This window comes from Balaenoptera physalus (assembly GCF_965194825.1).
Source record: "Balaenoptera physalus genome assembly, chromosome: 1".
NCBI lineage: Eukaryota > Metazoa > Chordata > Mammalia > Artiodactyla > Balaenopteridae > Balaenoptera > Balaenoptera physalus.
The window spans coordinates 119892392-119916986 of record NC_138882.1 but is presented as its reverse complement, the minus strand read 5'-3'; the positions used below and the strand labels follow the sequence as shown (position 1 = coordinate 119916986).

The 24595-nt window shown below is 34.8% G+C and overlaps 1 protein-coding gene across 2 annotated transcripts in view; it reads left to right on the top strand.

Moving 5' to 3' along the window:
* HS2ST1 (heparan sulfate 2-O-sulfotransferase 1) overlaps positions 1–24595 on the top strand; it is a 194473-nt gene that overhangs the window by 131216 nt on the left and 38662 nt on the right. For both annotated transcript variants that reach the window (XM_082410622.1, XM_082410623.1), the window contains exon 2: positions 19902–20140. In XM_082410622.1, coding sequence (XP_082266748.1) covers positions 19902–20140 — 239 coding nt within the window. The remainder of the gene's footprint in view (positions 1–19901; positions 20141–24595) is intronic.

Sequence of the window (24595 nt, the reverse complement as noted above, 5' to 3'; positions counted from 1 at the left end):
TTCTCAGTAATGGTTTATAATTTTTACTGTAGAGGTCTTGCATATCTTTTTGAGAATTTATCCTTCTTAAAATACTATTTCAAATGGTATTTAAATTTCTAAAATTTCTGATTATTAGTATATAGAAATAAGTTAATTTGTGTATATTGATTTTTGTATTCTGCAATCTTGCTTAAACTCACTTATTAACTCCAGTAGCTTTTCTGTAGACTTAGGAATTTCTACACAATCATGCTGTCTGTGATAAAAGACAGTTTTACTTCTTGCTCCCTAATCTGTATGCCTTTATTCATTAGTTTACTTTTTCTTACCTTACTGAACTGACTGGAGTTTCTAGGACAGTGTTGCACAAAAGTGGTGAGAGATGTTGCACAAAACATCACCTGATTTCCAATCTTCGGGTGAAAACATGCAGTCTTTCAATAAAGTATGATGTTAGCTGTGTTTTTTTTAAAGATACTCTTTTATCAGTTTGTAGAATTTTCTCCTATTCCTAGTTTGCTGAGATTTTTATCATGAATGGATGTTGGATTTTGTCAAATGCTTTCTCTGCGTATATTAAGATGATTACATGGTTTTTCTCTTTTAGCTGGTTAATATGGTGAATTTCATTGACTTGAATGTTAAACGGACCATATATTTCTGGGATAAACTATACGGATGATAATTATCCTTTTATATATTGTGTTCACTTCACTAAATTTTGTTAATTTTTGCCTCTATGTTCGTAAGGGATTTGGTCTCTAGTGTTGTAATATGTCTCATTTTGATATCAGAGTAATGCTGGCTTCATAGAATGGGCTGGGAAGTGTTCTCTTCAGTTTTCTTTAAGAGTGTGTGTCGATTGGTGTTTTTCTTTAATGTTTGGTAAAATTTCCTAGTGAAGCCACCTGGGCCTATTGTTTTATCTGTGGGAAGTTTTGTTACTTTGTTTTGTGGGAAGGTTTTTATCTATGAATTTAATTTCTTTAGTAGATAAAAGGTTATTCAGTTTAGTTATCTATTCTTGAGTGAGCTTTGTTAATTTTTGATTTTCAAGGGATTTGACCATTTTTCTAAGTTGTCAAATGTATTGGCATGGAGTTGTTTATATAATATTCCCTCATTTTCTATAGTGCCTTCTCCTTATTCCTGATATTCATAATTTGTGTTGTTTTTCTTTTTTCTGTATTAGTCTAACTAGAGGTTTATCAATTTTTATTGTATTTATTCAATCAATAGATTTACTCAATATGACCCAGCTTTGGTTTTATTGATTTTTCTGTGTTATTTTTCTGTTTTCTATTTCAATGATTTCTGCTTTTGTTCACTCTTTTTCTGTTTTCTTAGGGTGAAGCTTAATCCATTGGTATTAGACCTTCCTTCTTTTCTAATATAATCATATCATGGTATTAGTTTTCCTCTAAGCACTGCTTTAGGTACGTCTTACAAATTTTGGTATGTTTCATTTTTGTTAGGTTCAAAATGCTTTTCAAATTTCCTTTTAGATTTTTCCTTTGTCCTGTGGGTTACTTGAAGCATATTATTTAGTCCAAATATTTGTGGGCTTTTAAAATGTCTTTTCTGTTATTGATCATTTAATTCTGGTGTAGTCAGGGAAGATACTTTGTATGATTTGACTCTTTCAAATTTATTGAGCCTTGTTTTATGATTCATAAAGTTTCAGAGTATGTATCTGTATTCTCTATTAGTCTATAAAAGCCAATTGGCCAATTAGTTGATAGTATTGTTCAAGTTTTCTATATCTTTACTGATTTTCTGGCTATGTATTCAATTAGTTATTGAGAGAATAATGATGAAATCACTGATTTTACTTGTGGATTTGTCTATTTTCTTTTGAGTTTTTTGTGTGGTTTGAAACTCTCTTAGATGCACAGATAGTTAGGATTGTTATTCCATTGACTTCTTTATTATTATGAAATAACCTTTTTTATCCCTAGAAATATTTTTTGCTCTGAAATGCATTTTGTTATTAACATGGTCACTCTAGATTTCTTTTGAATTTTGTTAACATGATACATTTTTTCCATCCTTTTAGCTCATTTATTCCTGTCATCTTAAGGTGAGTTTCTTGTAGGCAGGATATAGTTGAATCTTACATTTTTTGTCCAGTCTGACAATCTCTGTCTTTTCATTGGGGGTGTGTGCACATTTACTCTTAATGTGCAAATATCAATTTTTGTAATTATAAATAAGGATTTAAGAATTTGAATAATTGTTACATCTCATTAGGTAACCTTGTTCCTAAATTTTAATTTTCCTTAAAACCACTTTGTTTTATTTAGACTTATTATTTCCAGTTTATCTTAAGCCACCAAAAAAAAAAAAAAGCCAAAATGGAGAAACAAACTGGAACTCAATAAGAAATACAGTGGCCTCCAAAGATGAGAAATTATGCTATGGAGAATTCTTGCATAATATCTTAGTTATGTATGAAATGGAGAATGATACCTATAGGGTCATAAACCAGAGTTAACAAAAATGTATTTGCTAGGTTCCAGTGTTCTAGTATGCCTTGTAATGTCTCCAGTTGGTACAGTTTTCAGGTCACTCAGACTCATCACCTTGGGAGCTTTTGAAAAATACTCATTCATAGTACTTTCCCAGACCTTCAGAATCTATTATGCCCTAGAATCTTTTTTTTTTTAATTAATTAATTAATTAATTTATTTATTTATTTATTTTGGCTGCGTTTGGGTCTTCGTTGCTGCGTGCGGGCTTTCTCTAGTTGCAGCGAGCAGGGGCTACTCTTCGTTGTGGTGCACGGGCTTCTCACTGCGGTGGCTTCTTTTGTTGCAGAGCACAGGCTCTAGCTGCGTGGGCTTAAATAGTTGTGACACACGGTCTCAGTAGTTGTGGCTAGCGGGCTCTAGAGCACAGGCTCAGTAGTTGTGGTGCACGGGCTTAGTTGCTCCGCGGCATGTGGGATCTTCCCGGACCAGGGCTTGAACCCGTGTCCCCTGCATTGGCAGGCGAATTCTTAACCACTGCACCACCAGGGAAGTCCCTAGAATCTATTTTAAGATAACATAACTCTCCTTATGACTTTTGGATTCATCTCAACTTGGAAATCATGGTTCTACCTGTTATTTGACTCCTTTAATCTTCAATTTCTCTGCTCCTTATCTTTTCTCACACAGTCTTGGCACCATTAGAGGAAAAAAGCTCTGAGGGTAAGCTTTGACCATGCCATGTGTGACACTGATTGCTAGGTTAGTAGGGCTCAAATCATATCACACCTTCATTTCTTTTTTAAAATAGTTCTTTCTTGGATTGCTCAGTGAGGAACTCTATCTTCTGTATACATTAATTTAGTAATACCATATTGTTTTCATTAAGCAAATTTATTTCATACCTACTCTATGCTGGGTAATGGTCATCACCATTCTTTTTGAGAAAGAAGTTAGCTTTTTAAAAACTTGTGCTACCCCCTTTCCCCATTTAAAAAAAGTTACATTAAATCTACTGTGATTTTTCAGTTTTCTACAATTTCGCTGATCCCAGTGTGGAATTAGAATGTACTTATTTATGTTACCTGTTTGAAATAGATTAACAAGGTTATAGAATAAACAGTTTTGAGTACTTGTGTGTGTTGCCTCATCTCCATTAATTTCATCAGCTCATACCTTTACATAATGAATATAGTTTTATTTTTGGCATAGGAAAATAAGCCCCTCCCCCACATTAGTGAACTGGAAAACTAATATGGGATAGGTGCAGATTGTTTTACAATAACTTATTTTAAAGTACATATTAAAATGACCATTAACAGTATTGTGTGGTAAATGTTTAGTTGTTGGCAAGGTAAAGCATGTTCTACTTAATTGAGAATTTTATCTATATGATACTCGGATTATCAGTGTTTCACATAATTAAAATACAGTAAAACACACTTAAGATCCAAGTGATCAAATGTTAGTCTTCATCGATTGATATTACTGTCTAGAACTGTCCTGTATCTCAGATCATTACTGAGAATACCAATCATCATTACACTGTGGGCACGTGGAATACAGCAGAAACTAACACAACATTGTAAAGCAATTATACTCCAATAAAGATGTGTAAATAAACAAATAAATAAATAAATGAGTGTATAAATGGGAAAAAAAAAGAATTGTATTTAACAGGATGCTGGATAATGACTGTTTTTTTTTACTTAAGACATAATGCAAAAAAGAATTTTGGAAATTGGCATTTAAAGATGAACTTCTCTAGAATCTTAAAACCTGTAACTAATTTTTAAAGACCCATGAAAAGCATGAATCCAACTAAAAAGCTATAATGTAACACAGTTTCTCAGAAGATATAAAACTCCAAAATACAAAAATTACTGTTAAATTTTTTTCAGTCTTGACAATGGGTAATGTGTATTCTACCTGAACTTAATTAATATTTTTGCAAGTTAATACTGGGAACTGTAGTCTGATCAGAATTTCTTCATGCACAGTAGAATGCTGCAAAATGAATACCTATGGTTCTTGAATTAGTGGTTGTATCCAAAAGTAATGGTATCAAACTGAAAGGGTAGGAAGCAGTGAAGGTCAGTCAGAATTAATAAATGCTGCATATCAAAGAGTTTCATAACAGTTTATTCTCAAGAACAATTTAAACATTTCATTTGTGCATGTATAATGATGGTTATAGCATCCTTGAAGGAGGAACTGCCAGCCTTAGGAGACCTAATGGTTGGTGGAGAGCCATGAAGGCAATGGCACACCCACCTAGCCCAGCAGAATCAGTGCCATGAGTTAAAGGGTAATGTATGTCTTGACTAGAACCCTTTCACAACTAGTTTATATCAAGAAATTGAGTAGCATTGTTTTCTACCTATCTAAACTATATTTAAAATTACTGTATATTCCAAATTAATAGGGATACTAATTAATTAGTTACATAGAAAAGAGAATATTCTCTGCCTATCTTGTTAATAAACCAATAGAAATATTCTCTAGAATACTCATTCTCAAAGTGTTCCTGGACTATCATGTCAGCATCACCTGGGAACTTGAGAGAAAATTATTGGACCCTGAATTAACAACTGGAGAAGGTGGGAAGTCAAGAATCTGTATTTTAACAAACTCTGCAAGTCATTCTGATGCATGCTCAAATTGAAAACCACTGCTCTAGAATATGGCATATATCAAGCTCCAGTGAAGAATGGCAAGTTTTCAGCATCACTAATTCTCATTTTCAAACAGCTGCTGCATAGGTTTTAGTTAATGATCTCCAAACCCAGCTGGAGTTGATTCATAGTTACTCCATATTCTTTTTGCTTACTAGTCAATGGAGCACTAGGTGCAGTTGTTGAAGTGTGAAAATAATTCAGCTTTGCAGACAATATTGGCATTTCTTTTTTGATTTTGAAAATGCTTTAATCTTTTTGGTATGGTATTTATTTCAACAATCAAAGCACATCGATTTTAATGGCAGTTTGAACCTCTGCTAAAAGTTGAGGAAGTCTCTGAGTCTTCCTGCCAGTTTAATATCAAAATTAATGTCTTAGCTGGATTACAAAGCTTACGTATAATTAGTCCTGCCTATTGTATTTTTCCTCTGGTGTTTACATTATAAGCACAATTTTTAAGTCTCTTCTGTGAATAACCTTCTACCTTCTTCACATCTTCTACATTAACACATCTTCATTTTTACTTTAAAAAAGAATTCTAACAGATTTATTTTAGTTAAATGTATTCTATAGTAGTAAGGCTCAAATATGTGCTTTGTAAATTATAAAACTCATCAAGCTCTCAGGAAGCATTCCAAAGGGGGAAAGGGGGAGAGGGATAAATTGGGAAACTGGGATTAACATATACACACTACTATATATAAAATAGATAACTAGTAAAACCTACCGTATAGTACAGGGAATTCTACTCAATACTCTGTAATGATCTATATGGGAAAAGAATCTAAAAAAGAGTAGATATATGTATATGTATAAATGATTCACTTTGCTGTATACCTGAAACTGACACAACATTGTAAATCAACTATATTCCAATAAAAATTAACTTAAAAAAAAAGCATTCCAAAGGCATATCAGTAAGATGTGAAGGAAGGATATATGTCTTACAACTGCTTTACATGTTGAAGTGTACTAAATATGGGTATTTAAAAATGGACAATGTGGCCAGAAAAAACACCTAAAATGTTCATTAGTAGGTAAGTTCATGATCTTGGAGTGTATTGCAGAATTGTTTTTGGTTCGATTGCACATGTCTTATAGGTAAAAGAGATCTTTAGATCAAAGGATGGTGGTCTCAAAATCCTGTTTCGATGTTCTTGATTTTTAACTCTGTAGTTTGCCTTCATGATCTCATTCACTCCTTTGACATCAGCTGCTGCCTTTGTGTTGTGATTCCTAAATCTCTATCTTTAGTTCAGGACTTTTTCCTGAGATGTATGTCTTCAGCAACTTATATCTTCCTACCTGGATGTTCCATAGGCATCTTAAAACTCACTATGTCCAAAAACTGATAATCCAAGTTTCCCTCACAACAAACCTGTGGATGTATATGGAATCAGAGTTACATTATAACCTGTTTTTCACTTGGTCTTGATCCCATATGTTCGCCCAGTACCTCATTCTCCATTAATGCCATTCTGATATTTGTATCATTGTATCATTATATACTTTACCACCTTGCACTCACAGGTACCAAAAAGCAAAAGAAAACAAAAACACTATTTTCATATGAGAATGTCCTTTATAAAGCAGGTAAATCAATTAGCTTTATTAAATCTTGACTATTTAGTGATGTCTTTTTAATATTCTGTGAAAAAATGGGAAGTACATCAAGTGCTTCTGCAAACCTAAGTACAACGGTTGTTTTGAGGAAGAGCACTTGTGTTGTTTGAGTTGCAAGCCCAACAAGCCACTTTTCCACATAGGACACTGTTTTAACTTGAAAGAATGGCTAACAGATAAACTGTTCCATTTATTCAGTCTTGGGTAGTTTGCAGACTTTTTCTCAGAAATAAACAAAGTGAATATGTCACATAGAGGAAAACAACTGATAATATGTGTTGCCAATTAGAGAATCTGAGAAAACTTGTATTTGTTACCAATACTGAAAAGACTATTTTGATGAGATTGGTGATGATATAATGAATGTGATTTTTTTTTTTGGAATTGTATAATTAAACATGTTAACATTTGGAGGATCTGCTAAACTCCATAAACTAGTATTTATCAAATGACGGTACAAGGTAGATCAATATAACAAAGTATAAAAAGTTTACTAATATCGTTTTATATTATATATCATATTACAACTAGCCTTTAAGAAATAACACTTGTTGAGTTTTAGTGTAGTGTCAAAAATTTATCTGAAAAGATTATTAAAATATTCCTTTTTCCAACTGTGCATCTGTATAAAATCTGTGTAAGTCTGATTTCTTCATGGACTCCAACCCAAATAATATATGGTAACATTTTGAATGGAAAAGCAGTTGTTATGAGAATCCAGTTATCTTCCATTAAGCCAGACATTTAGAAATATATGCAAAAATGTTAAAAAGTCATTCCTTTTACTAAATTTTCTTTGCGAAAATAGTATTTTCACAAAACTGTCATTTATGCTAAAATGTTTTATTATATTATTATTTTTGAATCAATTAAATATTTTTTAAGTGTTACAGTTTTCATTTCTAATATGACATTGGTAGATATAACCCACATGAATGAAAACTCTTTGGAGTCCCTAATTTTTAAGTGTATAAAGAGAGAGGTTCTGAGACTAATAAGTTTGAGAACTGCTGACTTACAAGATACAGTTCATATCCCAGTATGATGATTAAGATGCTGTGTCTCGGCCTCTACCCACTTGTCTGCCTCATGTTTTACTTTGCCCTTACCCATTCTCTCATATTCTGAGCTTATCAAGAACCACTTTTAGGGTCTAAATGCACCATGCAAGCACAGGCAGATCAGCTCGGTGCTTTGTGACCACCTAGAGGGGTGGGATAGGGAGAGTGGGAGGGAGGGAGATGCAAGAAGGAAGAGATATGGCGATATATGTATATGTATAGCTGATTCACTTTGTTATAAAGCAGAAACTAACACATCATTGTAAAGCAATTATACTCCAATAAAGATGTTAAAAAATAATAAATAAATAAATAAATAAATAAATAAATGCACCATACAGTATTATACTTCCAAGGGTTTTGCTCAAGCTTTCCCCTCTGCCTAGAATGACTTTCTTTTTCTACTCAGAAGATACTTTCTTTCTCAGATCTCCTCTGTGTGTCCTTTCCTAACTATCCCATTTATGGGACCTCCACTGCATCTTTTAAAATTTTATTATAATGCCATGCCACCAAACTCTCCAAGATTAGGCTTATCTCCAGGACATGATGCAATAACTATAAATTAATAGATTCTCAGTAAGTGTTTATGGAATTAGTTAATGAATCCAGTGTGAAGAACTTCATTATAAATTATCACAACGTTCTCATTACTTAAAGCTACATACTACAGTATGAATCTGCTCATTATTTGAATTTTTGCCGTAATCATAAGAGATATATTCTTTGTCTTTCTCAAGGTAAACAAGATATACCTGTGTGTCACTGAATAAGACAGGATTATGGGAAGAGTATGTAAGCATTCCACTTCCTGTTCTTGCTTAATTGTCACCGGCCTGCTTCTGTCTTTATTTCTGCTCTTTCCTACATTGTTAGAGGCTAGGTGGAGAGAATCCTTCAAAACAATCTATACGCTAGCAGAGAAATTGATATCATAGCTTTACGGAATTTGCCTAGTGGTAACTGACCCCAGAGGTCCTGTGGCTTCAGCTCTCATCAGTGCAGAAATCCTTTCTACATCATCTTTTGGTGGGTCCTCATGCAGCCTCTAGATGAGTATCTCTAGAGACTGATAGCTTACCTCCCCCTAAACTGCATATATCTTTTCTTCGCACTACTAATTATTTAAAAGCCCATTCTCTCTTGAGCCATAGTCTATCTTGTCTTCTGGAGTAATTCTATAGAAAGGGTGCCTCCTTTTCACAATAACTTTTCAAATATTTCAAGATAACTTTCAGTACTTTTATGGAATTTCTCCTCTAGCTAAGCGCACTGGGTTATTTAAAGCAGTTCTTTGTGTGGCATGGTCCATCCAGCTCATTCCCATTCTGAATGTATTCTATTTTGTGTGTATGCCAGAAATGATACATAATATTCCCTGTGTGACAAATATAGATTTCCTAGGAACTGTGCCTTCCAGTGGTTTAAAACAGTAATTACTATGTTTTGGTTAGGAACATACACTTTGGTATCAGACTGACCGTTTGGATTCTGACTTTGTTCCTAAAAACTCTGTAACTAATCTGAGTCTACATTTCCATATTATTGCCTTATAGGTAATAGGTATAGGGTTACTGTAGGAATTAAATGAAATAATATATGTTTAAACACACAACAGCATTGCTTCTGGCCCATAATAAAGGCTCAATAAGTGGAACAGTTATTACTATGATAATTATATGCTTATCAGTATAGCTACAATTGTCATAGATTTTTTTGGCTGTTTCACACTACTGTTGTTAAATAATTTTATAATCAAATTATACTAGTGTATTTGTTATTTATCAACTTAGTCACTCTGCAGACTTTCATGGCTTCCCCAATGACCCATCTCTATATTTTGAAACCCAGCCCCATCTTTTCAAGGCTCAGTTTATCCAGTGTATCTTTCTCCATAAGTTTTATACCCCAATTCTTGGTTTCAAAAGTGTTTTGTTCTCTGTTATGGCATTTATTACAAAGGCATTTGTTTGATTTTGTATAAGATGGAAATTTAAAACATGAATAGATTACTTGAGAAGTATGTATTGATAAAAAAGGTGTGAGGGATGTTTTGAGATGTCTTATCTTGGTAAAGCCTGAGACAAGGGAAAAGTATATTGGTTGGAATCCCCATTTTCTATCAGAGTATTCATTTCAAGTGATTGAGACATGTAAAGAATGAAGTCTTAAAGTCAGCTCACCTATGATCTTTAACTATAATATTCTGTATTTTAAAAACAGGTACTTGCAAAAAAAAATGTTACTTCTATAATATCATCATGCCGTATTTAACTGTGCAGCTCTAGTCCTTCCTCATATAGAAGCAGACTAAATCTCAGATGACAAGTATAATGTGGAGCACAGGCTCTGACCTTGGACAGAATCCTGACGTTAGTATTCAGCTGGTGATCATTTAACTTCTTTGAGACTCAGTTTCCTCATTTAGATGAGAATAATAATAGTGCCTCTTAGGGTTGTTTTAAAAATCAAAACTTGAGATAATGCATATAAAACGCTGAACACAGAGCATGCATATAATAGATGATATATTTAAAATACACAATGAGAACTCAGTGTTAGCTATTAGCAATATTATTATTTCATATAGGTGATGAATACATTTCTCAGATTGGTAATAAAGGAAGGTTGTTATAAGAATTTCACGTTTTAAAATTTGTGTAATAACAGTACAAAACTGTAATCAAGTTTGAAAAGTATATTAAGTAAAATATAATGCATATTCCTTTAACTTAGTAACCTTAGCAATAAAAAGAAAAGAATTATATTGGTGATTATTGGATCGATGGGATATTTAACAGCTAGTTTAATATTCTTACCTAATAGATCCTCTTAAGAGCATTAACCAATATATTTTTAGTAATAATTCATTAGTGAGATGAAATTTGGAAAGAAAATTTTATTTCTATTTCACAATACATTTTCATTAATGTTAATAATCAGTGTATAATTAATGCCCAAACATAATGTATATGTAAAACATGTATCTACAAGGGTCTAGAAAAGTCCTTGCACATGGGGTCACAGGTCTTTTACCTCCTTATATAAGGTTATTCCTAAGTATTTTATTTTTTTCAATGTAATTGTAAGTGGGATTGTTTCTTTAAATTTTTCTTTCTGATAGTTCGTTGGTGTATAGAAATGCAACAGATTTCTGTATATTAATTTTGTATTCTGCAACTTTACTGAATTCATTAATGAGCTCAAGTAGTTTTTTGGTAGCATCTTTAGGATTTTCTATGTATTGTATCATGTCATCTGCAATCTGTGACAATTTTATTTTTTCCTTTCCAATTTGGATTCATTTTATTTCTTTTTCTTCTCTGATTGCTGTGGCTAGGACTTCCAACACAATGTTGAATAAAAGTGCAGAGAGTGGACATCCTTGTCTTGTTCCTAATGTTAGAGGAAATGCTTTCAGCTTTTCACCGTTGTGTATGATGTTAGTTTTGGGCTTATCATATATGGCCTTTATTATGTTGAGGTATGTTCCCTCTATATCTACCTTCTGGAGAGTTTTTTTTAATCATAAATGGATGTTGAATTTTGTCAAAAGCTTTTTCTGCATCTATTGCGATCATCAGATGGTTTTTGTTCTTCAATTTGTTAATGTTGTGTATCACATTAATTGATTTGTGGCCATTGAACCATCCTTGCGTCCCTGATATACATTCCATTTGATCATAGTGTATGATCCTTTTAATGTATTTTTGTATTCAGCTTGCCAATATTTTGTTGAGGATTTTTGCATCTATGTTCATCAGTGATATTGGCCTATAATTTTCTTTTTTTGTGGTATATTTGTCTAATTTTGGTATCAGGGTGATGTTGGCCTCATAGAATGAGTTTGGAAGCATTCCTTCCTCTGCAGTTTCTTGGGATAGTTTAAGAAGGATAAATGAGGCAGGTCCAGTGGCTAGAGCAGGCTCGCTGGTGGGTGGGGCTGAGTCTCAGGGGACTCTGGGGCTATTGTCTGCCTACCAGTGGGCAAAGCTGGGTTCCTGTGTCTCTGGCTGCAGTGCTCTGGGAGTTCTGGGTCTAGTGCCTGCACACTGGTGTGTGCAGCTGGGTCCTGGGCCCTCTGGTGGGTAGGGCCATGTCCAGGGGCTGCTGTGGGCTCAGGGGTGTTAAGGTACCCTGTCTGCTGGTGGGTGGGGCTGTGTCCCCACCTAGTTAGTTGCTTGGCCTGAGGAGTCCCAGTACTGGTGGGTGGGGGTGGGGGGAGCTGGGTCCTGACATTAATAAGCTAGAGGGAGGATTCCAGAATGGCTTTTGTTAACACCAGTGTCCACATGGTAGAACAAGCTCCCAAAAATGGCTGCCACCAGTGTCTTTGCCCCAGGGTGATCTCCAGTTGCCTCCTGTCTCTCTGGGAGACTCTCCAAGATCAGCAGGTGGGTCTGACCCAGGTTCCTTTCAATTTACTGCTTCTGCCCTGGGTCCTGGAGCAGGTGAGATTTTGTATGTGTCCTTTCAGAGTGGAGTCTCTATTTCCCACAGTCCACTGGGTCTCCAGAAAGTAAGCACCACTGATCTTAAAAGCCAGATGCTCTGGGGGCTCATCTTCCTGGTACAGGACCCCTGGGCTGCAAAGCCCATTGTGGTGCTCAGACCCCTCATTCCTTGGGGATAACCTCTGCAGTTGTAATAATTCTTCCATTTGTGGGTCACCCAACCCAAGGGTATGGGCCTTCACTATACCACAACTCCACCTCTCCTGTCCATCTCATTTTGGTTCCTTCTTTATACCTTTAGTTGTAGAAGATCTTTTCTGGTAGGTTCCGGTCTTTTTCATCAATAGTTGTTCTGTAAATAGTTGTAATTTTGATGTGCTCATGAGGGGAGGTAAGCTCAGGGTCTTTGTACTCTGCCATCTTGGGAATTCCTCTTGCTTTATTTTCATTTTCATTCACTTCAATGTATTTTTTTATTTCCTTTGATACTTCCTTTGTTTTTTGTTTTCTGTTTTTCTCTTTTCTTTTTTCTGCATTTCTGTGAATTACTTTTATATTTATTAAAAATTACCTTTTGATTTATCCGTAGTGTTTTGAGTTTAATGTCTTTGTATAGCTTTTTTCATGGTTGCTTTATGTATTACATCATATAAATATCACTTGTCACAGTTTACTGGTGTCATCAGTTTACCAATTCAAGTGAAGTACAGAAACTTTACTTTCATTTACATCCCTTTACTATCTGCCACTTACAGTATAATTGTATTAAATATTTACTCTGCATACATTTAAAATCACATCACATCATGTTACAATTTTTGCTTTGTCTCTCAAACATATTTTTGAAAACTTGAGGAGAAGGAAAGTTTATTGTATTTACCCATGTGTTTATTCTTTCCTTTTTTGTTTTTTCTGGTGTTTTAAGATTTCTTCTTTTGTCTTTTTTTTTTTTTTTTTTTTCTGTCTGGAGAACTTCCTTTAATCAATCTTAGGGTAGATCTAGTGGCAGTAAATTACTGTAGCTTTATTTTGTATAAGAATATCTTATTTCACCACTTGAAAAACGTTGTGCCACTTCGCTCTGGCTCCATGACTTCTGATGAGAAATCTGCTGTTATTCCAGTTTTTTCTATAGTAAGGCTTCATTTTCTCTGGCTGATTTCAATATTTTTTCTTTATTTTTAGTTTTCAGAAGCTTAATTATGATGTATCTTGCCATGGATGTCTTTGGTTTATCTCATTTGGAGTTTGTTCAGCATCTTGAATCTTTATGTCTCTTGTCAAATGTCAAGTTTTCAGCCGCCATGATTTCTTTGAGAACTCTTTCAGCCCTGCTTTCTTTCCCCTTTCCTTCCAAGACTCTGTGACACCAATGTTAGATCTTTTGTTATATCCCACAGTTCCCCAAGGCTCTGTTGCTTTTTTTCCTCCCAGTATATTCTCTCGTTGTTATTCTGATTGGGTAATTTCTTTTATTCTATGTTCCAGCTCACTAAATTTCTCTCCTTCCTTTCCATTCTGCTATTGATCCTATTCACTGAGCTATTCATCTTGATTATTTTGTTTTTGAGTTCTAAAATTTCTATTTAGTTCTTCTTGTATTCTATTTCATTAATGAGCTTATTTGCTGAGGCTTTCTATTTTTTCATTTGGTTCAAGCTTATTTGTAGTTGTTCATGAAAGCATTTTTATCATGACTGCTTTAAATCTTTGATAATTCTAACATCTGTGTACCCTTGATATTGTCATTTCTTGATTATCTCTATTCATTGAGTTTGAGATCCTCTTGGTTGTTGATATGTTGAGTACAATTTGATTAAAACCTGGATGTTTTTATATTATGTTGTGAGACTCTGGATCTTTTTTTTTCTTTTAAATTGAATGAAAGATTCTTTAAATTCTGTAGTGCTTTATGGTTTTCAAAAGTTTCACACACATGATTTCATATAATCCCATAAGAACCCTTTTTTCCCCCTTACCCCTATATTGCCCCTCCCTCTTTCTCTCTCTCCACTGGTAACCATTAGTTTGTTCTCTATATCTGTGGAGACTCTGAATTTTATTTAAACCTTCTGTTTTTGTTGACTTTTGCCAGTACTGCTCTGGCAAGGGAAGGGGGTGCTGCTTTGTTACTGCCAAGTGGTGATAGAAGTCCAGGTTCCCTTGTTGGCCTCCATCAACACCTGGTGAGCTCATTGTTACCGCTGGGCAGGCATGGGAGTGGCCTCCTTATGCTGGGGGATGGTGAAAGTCCTGATTCTCCACTAGATCTCCTCTGACACCACCAAGTGGGGAGGGGCGGGGGCCTCTCATCACTGCCATGTGGAGGCAGGCTTTCTGATTCCTTGCTTGGTCTTCCCTGACACTGCAGACGTGCCTTGTTACCCGCTGCCTGGGATGAAAGTCCAGGCTCCCTACTTGGTCTTCCCTGGCGCCACTCCATCAGGGATATTGGGCATCTGATCACACCCTGGTGAGGGTGGAAGTCTAGGCTACCCACTGGGCCTGTGAGAATGGAAGTGGGGCCACAGTCTTTTTCTGTGGAGTTTGGCTAAAGTGGAGTGATTATTATCTAAAGTTTTCTGTCTTACTATGCTGTCTCTTGGTGCTTTGGCAAGAGAGAGCAGGCTTTGTTGGGTTTCTCTTTGTGTATGCCTGCTCCTCGGTTGCTCACTTCTACTGCTCCAAGTCTGGGATATATGAGGCTAAAGAAAACTTAGGGAACTCACCACTGTGTCGTTCCTTGGGTCCCAAGGGCCCTAAGTAGTCTGTTTTCTTCTCACCAGCTTTTAAGTCTTATGTTTGTCTTATATATAATGTCCAGGGTTTTTAGTTGTACTTCATGGGAGGAATAGCAAAACATAGGTTTATACTATCTTCCTTGAAGTGGAAGGTGCTCTCAACTCCTTTTTATAGGATGATCCACTTAAACATACTTAAAAGTTTTAATAACACCTGCACCCTTGCTGACTGCCTGGAAACCACACAAGAAAGCATTTGCCAGTGTTGGGAATCCAGCCTTTAGTCATCCATATAGAAATTTATTTTGTCAGTCCCCATGGTGATTGACTTCAAGGAGACTGACTCAGGCTAAAAATATTCATAAGAAAGTGATGTATATAGTCAGACAGCCAACTTATTTAATTCGTAATGATTACGAAGTGCTACTTCCATGAGGATCAGATAGTGTCTGGCTAGACAGTACATTCCCAGTTAAGTGGTGCTGCAAAAGGAATCAGTTAACCTTATAATAGCTTTCTTTTGGTGCAACTTTGTTGCTTCCTACTTCTCATTATAAACACAGTTTATGGGGAATAAATTATACTTCAGAACAGTATTTGGGGATTTACATAACTCAGGATTTATCCCGAGAAAGTGCTAAGGATTCACTTTAATTCAGATATTTGATGGCTCCAAGCTCTTAGAGCCCAAATTATCTAGCTCTGCAATAGGCACACTTGCCAGGGAGTCCTATCAGGTCAAGTTTTATGCCAAGGCACCCTCCCCATAGACATTTTTTCAGTAGACGCTGCCAATTTCCTCTGTGATTTCTCTTTGCCTGCAATTCTTACTTGTGAGTAACCTCTTTTTTCAATATACATACTAATGCCTCAAGGCAGTTTACTATCAGGCCTTACTGTCCAAGAGCCATTTTTTTTTTAGAAGTAATTAAACTGGGGTCATGGAGCCCCCTGCCAATATTTGGTCTCTAAGAGGAAGCCCTGAAATGCACAAGTCACCCGTACTGGAGACAGGGTCCATAGTTTTCATAATATTCTCAAAGGGGTCTGTGACCCAAAAAATCATTATGAGCCACTAATGCATATTTTTGCTCTGTTCTATTATATGTATGTAGTTTAAATCTGTTACAAACCACCTTTATTATCTACTGAAATCTTAATATTGTTATTGTCAACTTCTATGTTTTCTTTCTAGAATTATAGATAATAAAAATTTGGTCTTTTTTTTTCTTAATGTTCTTTGCCTTTTATTTATTATTTATTTACCTATTATCGAACTATATATTTTTTACTTTAACATGCAGAAGTTTCAGTATTTGAAAGCAAGGCAATTTACTGGTCTTTCCGTTTGCTGTTTTTTTTTTTTTAATCCCTATAATCCTAAAGTGTTACCCACTATACAGATATACTACACATTTTGAACATTTGTAAAATGTTTATTTTCTGCTGAGACCATTGCACAATTGAGCTTTGGTGGGGGCAGAAGATTATATTCATGGGTCCTTTAATTTGTACAGAATACAAAACATTTCTCTAAATTATTTAATACATTGAACATTTATTTAAATGTTCGAAGAGAAAAGGTGTTCCCCAAATAATGACCTTAATGTTAAAAAAAAACTAGTCAAAGAATATGTTGCAATTTTTAAAGAAATCTTTTCAGTTACTTTTCTTTTTTCTGTAGTCTAATATATACATCTTTGTGACTTTAATCCTTTGTAAGATTTAGGTTGGTGTATTTAACGCAGTGTTTTATACTTAGCTTGATCATTATGTTCTTTCAACAAATAAGCCTTTAATGCCCTGTCAATGCAGAAATAGGTAATTATTGCTATTATGAATGGCCTTTTAAAAGACTTGTGTTTGTTGGTAATCTGCCATGTGGAAAGGTCACTGAACTGAGATGTATGCCACCTTCAATAGGAGCCTAGAAGAACTAGAATTGCCATGAAGTTCAGCGTCCATGTTCAGTGTTTGAAATATTAGTGCCAGTTCTGCTTGGTCTGCCTGTAATATCATGACTCAGATTGCACTCCATGTTATTTGCAGGCTGTACATTTTGTGGTAGTTCCGAAATAACTTGCATAGCAGATTCCCTATAATTCATTACTCAAACATGAAAAAAGCATTACTTCAAAATGCATCTTTAGTATTTTAAATATGCTGCCTACATTCTCTAAGTGTACTCCACATGTGCTGTAACTAATAAAGCTTCCCCACTGATTTAAGAGAGTCTCAGAAGTTATACAAATGAGGTGCAGAGCTTCTTTGATTTAAAAAAAAAAAAAAAGGAACTATTGAGTACTTACTAAGTAAAGAAAATGGCCATATTGCAAACATCCTTACTGGTTTTAAGTATTGTCACAGGAGAAAAGAGATAGTAGTTCACCATCAACAGTAGTTAGTGTTATTTTTCAACTAAGTGAGATTTGATTTTATAGACTAATATTACTAGCAAAAATTATCTTAATATTCCACACTATTTTTATCTTTTTATGTAGTTTTAGGCATAACACTACATTAGTAATTATCTTGTTTGCTTAAGCAAAGTAAAAACATTTGAAAAATAGAAAATGCATATAAATGTATTATTTGAACGAGGAAAGTAGTTACCTGAATTTGCATCTTTTCATAATTTAAGAAATGTTTTTAAATTGTGTGAAATACACAGTTCATATGCTTTAATACACATAGTGAACCAAGAACAATGATTAATTTTAAAAACATGCTAGTTTCATGCTCCAGCTAGAGTTTTAGCACCTTAAAAAATAAAGAATCCATAGACTAAATAATAACTTCTTTTAAAAAAATAACAAAATCTGTTTCTTTTCCAAATGCTTGATTTCAGAAAAACTAAAAGTAAATTCAGCATTGTTGGTTGTTGGTGTAGCCATTAAAAGTAAAGGTAATTTCATGTATGTTTGGGCTGTTCTAGGAAACCTCTCACACTTCTGTCAGCCCTTAAATGACAACAGTACTGTTTTATTTCCCTTAGTAGAAAAAGGAGGGTGTGTGGACATAACAATACCATAATAGTTTTGATTTGTGGTGACAGTTTGAGGTTGTTTGGAAGATAAAATTCTTTTAAAGTTATTGAATATAATATGCTGAGGCTCTCCATAAATACATGTTGAATTTAATGAGACAGCTTCCATATCCTATGGAGATGCTTGAGCATCATACATTACCTTGATTATAGATTCATTTGGAAAGTACTGTCAATTTGAAAAATATTATGCTTTCTAAACATGTGGTATATGCTTCTTAAAAGTCTGTCCAGATTTCTTTTTCTTTCTATTTCTTCTTAGTGTTTTTCTATGCATTGTCTTTTTTTCTTGGCCCTTAAATGTTGGTATTTCCTAAGATTCTGTTCTAAGATTACTGTCTCTTTCCATGCTATGTTTCTACATTATCTAGGTAGTTTCATCCATTCCTATGGTTTTCCCAGATGTCTTTCTTCTACATGAACCTATATTCTCAGCACTTGACCTATGTGAGCAATTATCTTTATCTCCTGTGTGTCCTGGACAATCCAACAGTATGTTCAACATTAAGCTCATCTCTTTTTCTCCACATTCCCAACCAACTCTCCCCCATGAAAATGGATACACTTGTATGCATATATGTGCTTCTCTTCCTGCTTTGGAAAGCACACGGCTAGTAAGCAGCAGGCCTGAAACTTTAATTCAAGTCTTCTGAATGTGAATCCTCAGCTCAGAGCATACTCTATTAACATAGTGGCCATATCTTCTGAACCAAAATTTAAGATGCACAGTCAGACAATATTTGAAGCCTGAACTTGTTATTGTAATTATACCACATTGCTTTTTCATGTCACTTTACTAAATTGTTGCCAGTATGGTAGGTAGATGCTAATACACATGTAATGTAAAACTGCAGTTATGTATGAGACATGCAGTATGAGGTATATACACATACATTTTGTGTGTGTGTGTGTGTGTGATTTGACCTAGTTAGGGAGATTAGATGATGCTTCCCTTGCAAGTGATGATTAAATTCAATGTGAAGTTTGAGGAGTTCACTAGGTAGGGTCGAGGTAGAGGGAGAATGGATGAGAGTTCAAGGCAGGTAAGATAGCTTGCACAGAGATCTGGTGGTAGGAGGGTGCATGCTGTGTGTGAACAGTTGTCTTTGTGCAAAGTAACTTGCAATCTTGTTATTTTTTTCCCCTCATTTCTTCCCCTTTTCTTTCTTTATTTGAAGCTGAAGTTTATATTAAATAGAGAGTAGTCGAAAGCAAAATGTTACTGCTTTTCAAACTGCTTGGTGGGCACTGATTTGAATTAGAGGAACCATGGAATTTAAGGAATAAACATAACCAGGACTTAATCTGTAATGCAACACCAAAAAGAAACAGGTTTTATTATGGTGTCGTTTCTACTGTTGTTACCTGAAAATCACACCAGCATTTATAATCACTGCCCTGCTACATTTTGATAAAGCAGGTGATGACTACATCCTAAGTAATACATTTCAAAATCATTGCCTAAATTATAAGTAATTTATTTTCTAAGTGTATTTTTTACTGTGAAGTTTAGTATTCTATGCAGTCTGTCTTTATGTGTTTGAAAATTAATTCAGGCTGTAGAAATTCTATTGGAATGAAAAGTGTCTTTTGAAAGACACTGAAGAACTCTCTGGTCTGTGGAGTTCTAAACTTGATGACTGTTTATTCTTTCATTCTTCATATGCATGTGTATTATCCTTCAGAGGTAATTCTGAAGTTTTGGCCCTCAAAACATTTTTTCAGCTGCTCTTAACCCAGTTCTTGAGTAGGAAAACTATGTTCCAGGAATAGGAAATTATTTTCAGTGTTTACAACTTCCTTATAGTGTCTTTTAAAACTAAGTTCATAATCTGTTTTACTTTGCAGAAAGGGCTATTGCAAGACATGAAGTTCGAGAGATTGAGCAGCGACATACGATGGATGGCCCTCGGCAAGATGCAGCTTTAGATGAGGAAGAAGACATGGTGATCATTTACAACAGAGTCCCCAAAACTGCAAGCACCTCTTTTACCAATATTGCCTATGACCTATGTGCAAAGAATAAATACCATGTTCTTCACATCAACACTACCAAAAATAATCCAGTAATGTCACTGCAAGATCAGGTAAATACCACGTAGGGGATGCATAATGTTTTCTGACACTTCCTAACTCAAATTTTGTATCTCAAGGAGATAAAGCATTTTAAGGGATATATATGCTGAGCCCAGTGGATTGTAAGTTTCTTGGGGGAAAGGACCAGCCGAACTTACCTGTAATTTTACATTCTTCACATTCTTGAATTTTTGAAGAGACTATTGATGCTCTTCAGTATGGTATCCTTTTAAAAATGTGAAATATTTTTAGCAGATGCCCTGCAATAAAAATCATTATATTGTCTCCACTTATGATTGAGAAATCTTTATCTGACGAATACCTATATTCTATATGGTTCAGTTTTGTGACTAGATTTCTGAATTTCATCTTATCTTTACTATAATTTATGTAAGTATTAGCTATAAACTCCTGACAAACAGGGATTGTGGCTTATATTTTTAACACAATCTTGCCTTTCAAGTTGTTAAGAATCTTTAGATAAACAGGTAGATAGATAATTGTATGAAATGGTTTTAAGAAAAGTGGAGCAAGTTATCATGAAATGAAATTGACTCCCCTCTTTAGCAATAGTTTCAGATATTTTCTTCACACCTAGAGTTCTGACTATAATTATAAAGTTCTCTCTACAGATATTGAAGGGAATGGGAATTGGGCCCCATGAGATGAAAAGATAATATTTGAAAATACTATGTAGGATCAAATACCATTTTAAGGTAACTTATTAGAAAGGTATTTGTGATAGTCATATAGTTAGAATGTATTTATCTGTTTGATTGAAAATAGCTGAACTTGTTTTATTGTCACAGAATTGATTGTTATCCCACTACTTAGCATACCTATAATCCTCACACTGAAGCAAGAGAATAACATTGATACACAAGGTTAGGATCACTTTCTTGCTAGAGAGCTATTTGTAAAGGCTAATTGTATATGGCATATCATCTGCCCATGTAATTCTTGGCTCTCTGAATTATCCCTAATTACTCTTTTTTATAAAACCAAAAATCTACATTCATCAGCCAAATCAAATAACTCTTCTGTAAATGAGAAGAAACATGAGCTTATTTAGCTAAGTGGGTCATAAAAACTATTCATTATGTAATATTGTATATCTCAAGGGCAAGTATCTTAAATCATCAGGTTTTATACAGTGTGTAGCAGATTTTAAGTGTATTTGCATGATTGCTTTTCAGAATATATCTTGGTTTAAAAGGAACATTTCTCAGCACTCGCATAATAATTTTAGATTTCTTCAGTAGTATTGTTTAGAAAAATAAAGTCAGCTTGTTTGTTCAGATTTTTAGAATTTGTGTCCAAATTTTGTGTCCAGCATTACAAAGTTGTCTGGCAGCTATGAGATTTCTGAAAATGACATCGACCTTTTTTTTTTTTTCCTCATGAAATATAAATCTACAGAAGCTCACCACATAAGACATTTATAGGCATCAGGTAGTGGTACATTTCCCCGGTTGCATTTGGATGAGATAAAACTTCTGTTTTTCTTTCAATAGCTTGTCGTGTGTGTGTGTGTGTGTGTGTGTGTGTGTGTGTGTGTGTGTAAATATATGCAGCAAAAGAGAAGTGTAAACACTATCTTAAAGGCAACTGGATTACATAATGAACAGCACTTAAAACATGTTTGGGCAGAGTAGAAGAATAGTCTTAATCACTAGTTGACATACTTCAACATGTCAGCTGGTAGTTCAACACCTGGTCTTAATTAGGAATAGCTTATATACCAAATGTTCTCTAATATACCATATCTAAATTATTTACTAGTCTCTTGTTCTGTGTAGAAGCAGTTCTTCAAACAAGTCATAAGTACCGCTTCCCTTCCCTTTGCATGACATATTAGATAGTGTTTTAATTTCACTTTCAATCTAGTAAGCTTCATTTAGATGTGCAGTTTTGAATTACTAGATGCCTTGAAAATAATTTTAAAAATATCCCCTGAACCCCATCTTGTACAACACACTTGATTTTAATGCCATATTTTTATTGTTCTTGTGAACTGTTCTCAACTGCCCTATTATTTATATAGGAATTAATAAATGACCTATTTTGCTCTTCTTTCTTCTCTCTGAGAAATAGTTTCTAATCAGTATCTAACTCAAGTGAGACTTAAAAGATGAGATTTTTATTAAATCTGCTGTTGTCCCAATCTTCCATTCAAAGCCCAGTTTGCTCATAAAAATATTTTGGGATGTAATAGGTGATTACACCCTTAATTCCCTCACCTTCCAACATCAGCAGTCCAGTCTGCTTAATATCTATCTGCCTTTAGCCCCAGCTCTTTCCTAGATGTATTTTGTACTGGGGACGGTGCTAAACTGTTTACATGCTTAATTATTTCTCACAAAAATTTTAGAGGCAAAGCCCAAATGTTTCTAGTCTGGTATAAAAGTATTCAATGTGTTAACAGTTATGGGTATTCTTAGAAACAGTTCTCAACTCTGCTTGCAAGTTTTCATTTATTTATTGCATATGTAATGTAGACAGAGATTATGCTACATTCTTTGAGGAATTACCAAAGAAATAAAAAGCAAGGCTATGTCTTTCAAGGAGCTTATTTATAATTTACTAGGGAATGTAACACATAATCGCAGGAACTATGAGAACTATTCAAAGAAAACATCAGTTTATGGTGTTCTCACCAAAATGTTTAACCTGGACCTCATCTTGAGCAAACAGGCAAATCCATATGGTAGAACATTCTCTAGAACAACTGTCCTGAACTCTTCTAAAGTGTCAATGTCATGACAACCAAAAAAAGGGGGGTGGGGGCGGGGAGATAGACTAGAGGAGACTAAAGAGACATGAAAACCAAATGTAGTTTGTGACCCATGATTGGATCCTTGATCAAAAATGTCTGCTACTTCGATTCAGAAACAAATAAGTGTGCGTGTGCATAGAGAAAAAGGGGGAAAGAAGGAGATAAACAGAAGTGACAAAACGTTAACAGTTACCCTTGGTGAAGAGTGTACAGATGTTGACTACTATTCTTCCAACTTTTCCGTAGTTTAGGAATTTTTCAAAATTAAGAAGTTTGGATGAAATAAGAGGAACAGTTAGAACAAGGAGATTAGAAGATAAACATTTGAGAATATAAGGCATGAGAAGACTAAGTGGTAAGAAAGAGGTGGACTCAGTCATGAAAGTTATATTTTTGAGATATGGGCTTTACTCCGTTAATAGACAGGAATTGGCAGGAGACAGGTAATCGGCTCTTCTAGTTGGAAAATGAAGTTTACTCTGCCCTCACAAAATATCTCTGTATTACAGCACATCTTGTCTTTAAAGTAACTATGCCAAATAGGTGTAAGTGGCAGCATCTTTTATGATCTTTCTTAATTCTTTTCTGCTCTCACATATTTAGGTCTGATCATATTTAAGATCTTTCTAAGAAACTGGAAATATCCAGAATTTGCATTCTCTGTAGAACAGTGTAGTAATTTTTTTTTTTCTTTTTAATTTACTGTTAAACCAACTTCTGGTCATTTGCAGTAGCACATATGGTTTGATATTAGTTGCAGATACTGATTTTTCAGAGCAGCACTTTAGATGAATGCTTCTCAACCTATAATGTGTATACAGAACACCAGTTAAAATACAGATGCCTATTCAGAAGGACTAAGATAAAGCCTGATATTCTGAATTTCTAAAAAGCTTCCTGTTAATGCCAAAACTGATGCTTCTGGTCCTTGAACCAAAGTTTGAGTAGCAAAGATCTAGAATAGGATTCTCAGTGCAGTGATGGGAAGATGCATATTACAATTTTCACAGGATGGTGAGTTACTTATCTTTAAATTCGTATTCCTACCTCCACAGGAAAATCCGAATTCCTTATCTAGGCCAACAGGTCCTTCTTAATCAAGCCCTTGTCCATTGTCCCTTGCTTCAACCTCTTATTTACTAGCCGCACTGGCCTTTTGGTTCTCTGAATGCACCAAGCCTTTCCCGCTTCAAGGCCGCTATACTTATTTCCTCTTAGAATGCACTTCTCCTGGCTTCTCACAATTGGCTTCGTGTTATCCATTTAAGGTTTCAGCTTAATGACCTCTTCATAGCAAAACCTTACTTGGCCATCCTATATATTAAATACCTCTTCCAAGTTACTGTGTACCATCATTCTTTCAGTATCTTTCCTATTACTTATTGATTTATTTGTTTACTGTCTTTTTCTCTATTATAATTTAAGCTCCTTAAGGGCAGGAACCTTGCCTTGTTCACCTTGTATCCCTGTGCTTAGAACCATGCCTGAGACAGAGTAGATACATAAATTTTTTGCTGCATGAATGAATGAACAAATGAACCCATTTAGATTCTGAAGGCAGTTCTTAGCTGAGCATGATGCCGTGATGATAATTGCTGGCAGAGGTAGCCCTTCTGATTGACAGCAGTATGAGCATGACCTCTCCTTACCTCAGGTGATATGGGACACATGCACCCGTCCCACACACACA